The sequence below is a fragment of the Littorina saxatilis genome, linkage group LG12, assembly GCF_037325665.1.
Source record: "Littorina saxatilis isolate snail1 linkage group LG12, US_GU_Lsax_2.0, whole genome shotgun sequence".
In the NCBI taxonomy this organism is placed as follows: domain Eukaryota; kingdom Metazoa; phylum Mollusca; class Gastropoda; order Littorinimorpha; family Littorinidae; genus Littorina; species Littorina saxatilis.
The window spans coordinates 4,842,407-4,844,906 of record NC_090256.1 but is presented as its reverse complement, the minus strand read 5'-3'; the positions used below and the strand labels follow the sequence as shown (position 1 = coordinate 4,844,906).

The window sequence follows — 2,500 nt, the reverse complement described above, 5'->3', positions numbered from 1 at the left end:
GTCTGCCTGTCTGTCTGTCTATCTGTCCGTCTGTCTCTCTGTCTCTCTTCATGATGTTTACAGCCTCGATTCAAATAGCAGAAACCACCATGCACCTTTTTTCTTCCAAGGTCCTCGCGTACGCCGACTTCCACAACCTAGCGAACATGAGACAAGCCGTCAAAGAGTTCGTGATGGACCATTTCTCCGAACTGCTTGAGCAGGACACTTTGCCGCTCCTCCCAGCTGACGTCTTCACGGAGCTCATCCAGGCGGACGAGCTGAACGTGGACGAAGAAGAAACAGTCTACGAGGCCGTCCTGGCGTGGGTCCAGCACGACATCGAGGAGCGACACAAACACTTCACCAAGCTGTTCGACAAGGTCCGCCTCCCTTTGTTGTCCCGGGAGTATGTCAGAACGGACGTGCTGGCGAACCCTCTGGTGTCCAGAGACCCGTACTGCAGAGGCTTGGTGACCATCTCCAACCTGTATTGCATCGGTCAAGGACTGGACGCCGCCTCGGTGGAGGAGATGGAGGTCAACGTGCAGCGACGGCACGGCATGTTCAACAAACCTTTGCTCATCTTCTCTGGAGGCGCGGGCAGTCAGAATGAAAGGTATGTATATGGGGTGGTCTTGTGTGTGTGTGTGTGTGTTGTGTGTGCGTGTGTGTGTGTGTGTGTGTGTGTGTGTGTGTGTGTGTGTGTGTGTGTGTGTGTGTGTGTGTGTGTGTGTGTGTGTGTGAAACATACGTCGATATGCCTTCAAAGTTGTGTTCAAACTATTGTATGTCATCGCTATCCTCAGTGAGCAGCGCTTTTATTGAATCTGATTTAAAACTCCCTCACTAGCAATCAATGGTCTATAAACTTACCATACCCGCACCTCTTCTTTTTCTAATCCTTCCTACCCATATACATCTCCTCATTCTAAACTCTAAAGTAACTAATGAATAACACTGAATAGTAATTATGTATCATAGGTCCTTCACTGCCTTCGACCCTGAGACCAAAGAAGGCTACCTGTCCATTCGTCACCATCCGACCTTCGACTTCAAGTACAAGATTGACCACTACCGCCTGGCCGTCACCCAAGAGGGCGGGGTCTACTTTGTAGGCGGCATCTTCTTCGACCACTATCACTTTCAGGACCACGGAGAAGCCATGGCCGCCGTGCTCAGATACGATCAACGAGAAGGGGAATGGAAACCGTGTGCTTCCATGAACAGTGCAAGGTATCTTATTTGTTTGTTATCGATAGACAGGCGCAGTGGCGTGGTGGTAAGACGTCGGCCTCCTTAATCGGGAGGTCGTGAGTTCGAATCCCGGTCGCTGCCGCCTGGTGGGTTAAGAGTGGAGATTTTCCCGATTTCTCAGGTCAACTTATGTGCAGACCTGCTAGTGACTTAACCCCCTTCGTGTGTACACGCAAGCACAAGACCAAGTGCGCACGGAAAAGATCCTGTAATCCATGTCAGAATTCGGTGGGTTATGGGTTATAGAAACACGAAAATACCCAGCATGCCTCCCCCGAAATCGGCGTATGCTGCCTGAATGGCGGGGTAAAAACGGTCATACACGTACAAATCCACTCGTGCTGAAAACATGAGTGAACGTGGGAGTCTAAGCCCATGAACGAAGAAAAAGAAAAAGTTAGTTATCGATAGATGTGACTGTGATATCCATGTTTATGATCAGGCACAATGCTTAGAAGGATGGAATCTGACATATAGCCTATATCGGATCGGGGAGAAAGCGCAGATGATGCCAGTGATAATTTGTGTGATGCCAGTGATAATTTGTGTGATGCCAGTGATAATTTGTGTGATGCCAGTGATAATTTGTGTGATGCCAGTGATAATTTGTGTGATGCCAGTGATAATTTGTGTGATGCCAGTGATAATTTGTGTGATGCCAGTGATAATTTGTGTGATGCCAGTGATAATTTGAGTGATGCCAGTGATAATTTGTGTCTGCTTATATTCCTCCATCCTATATCAAGGTAAGTTCCTTCAAACTCAGATTCTTTCACGGTCAGTATCTTTGAAGTGAAACATCTTGTCCCGGAACTATTTTTGGAACATATTTTATGCATTGAATGTTGCAACGATCGCTGATCGGTCTGATAGGGGAAGGGCTCCTAATATGGACCACTTTTTGTTTCATGCTGATAACTAGCTTGTTTTCTTGCCAAGAAGTTTCATTTTGTGTTTGGTAGTCCTTCTCTCTTAGGTTAACCGTTAGGCCTAATTAGAGTGAAATAGCTTTGATAGACATTCAGCAAATATTAAATACAGAAAAAAATCACAAATGGTCCATATTAGGAGCCTGGGCGCCTATTATGAACCAGTGAAGCGACCTTCACGAATCACTGTAAAAGCCCCATATACTTCCAAATAACATGATACAACTTAGTGTACAAGTCAGACTAATCAAAATATGCTTTAGATTTATCTGTTTCGGGTTGATGAGAGCATTATTTGAAGCACACCAGGAAACTAAAGAAGCTTATCAAAAACA

General features: G+C 46.1%; 1 protein-coding gene across 1 annotated transcript in view; it reads left to right on the top strand.

Moving 5' to 3' along the window:
- LOC138981106 (kelch-like protein 41) overlaps positions 1-2,500 on the top strand; it is a 14,905-nt gene that overhangs the window by 6,516 nt on the left and 5,889 nt on the right. Inside the window, exons 3-4 of the mRNA XM_070353942.1 lie at positions 111-598; positions 964-1,215. Coding sequence (XP_070210043.1) covers positions 111-598; positions 964-1,215 — 740 coding nt within the window. The remainder of the gene's footprint in view (positions 1-110; positions 599-963; positions 1,216-2,500) is intronic.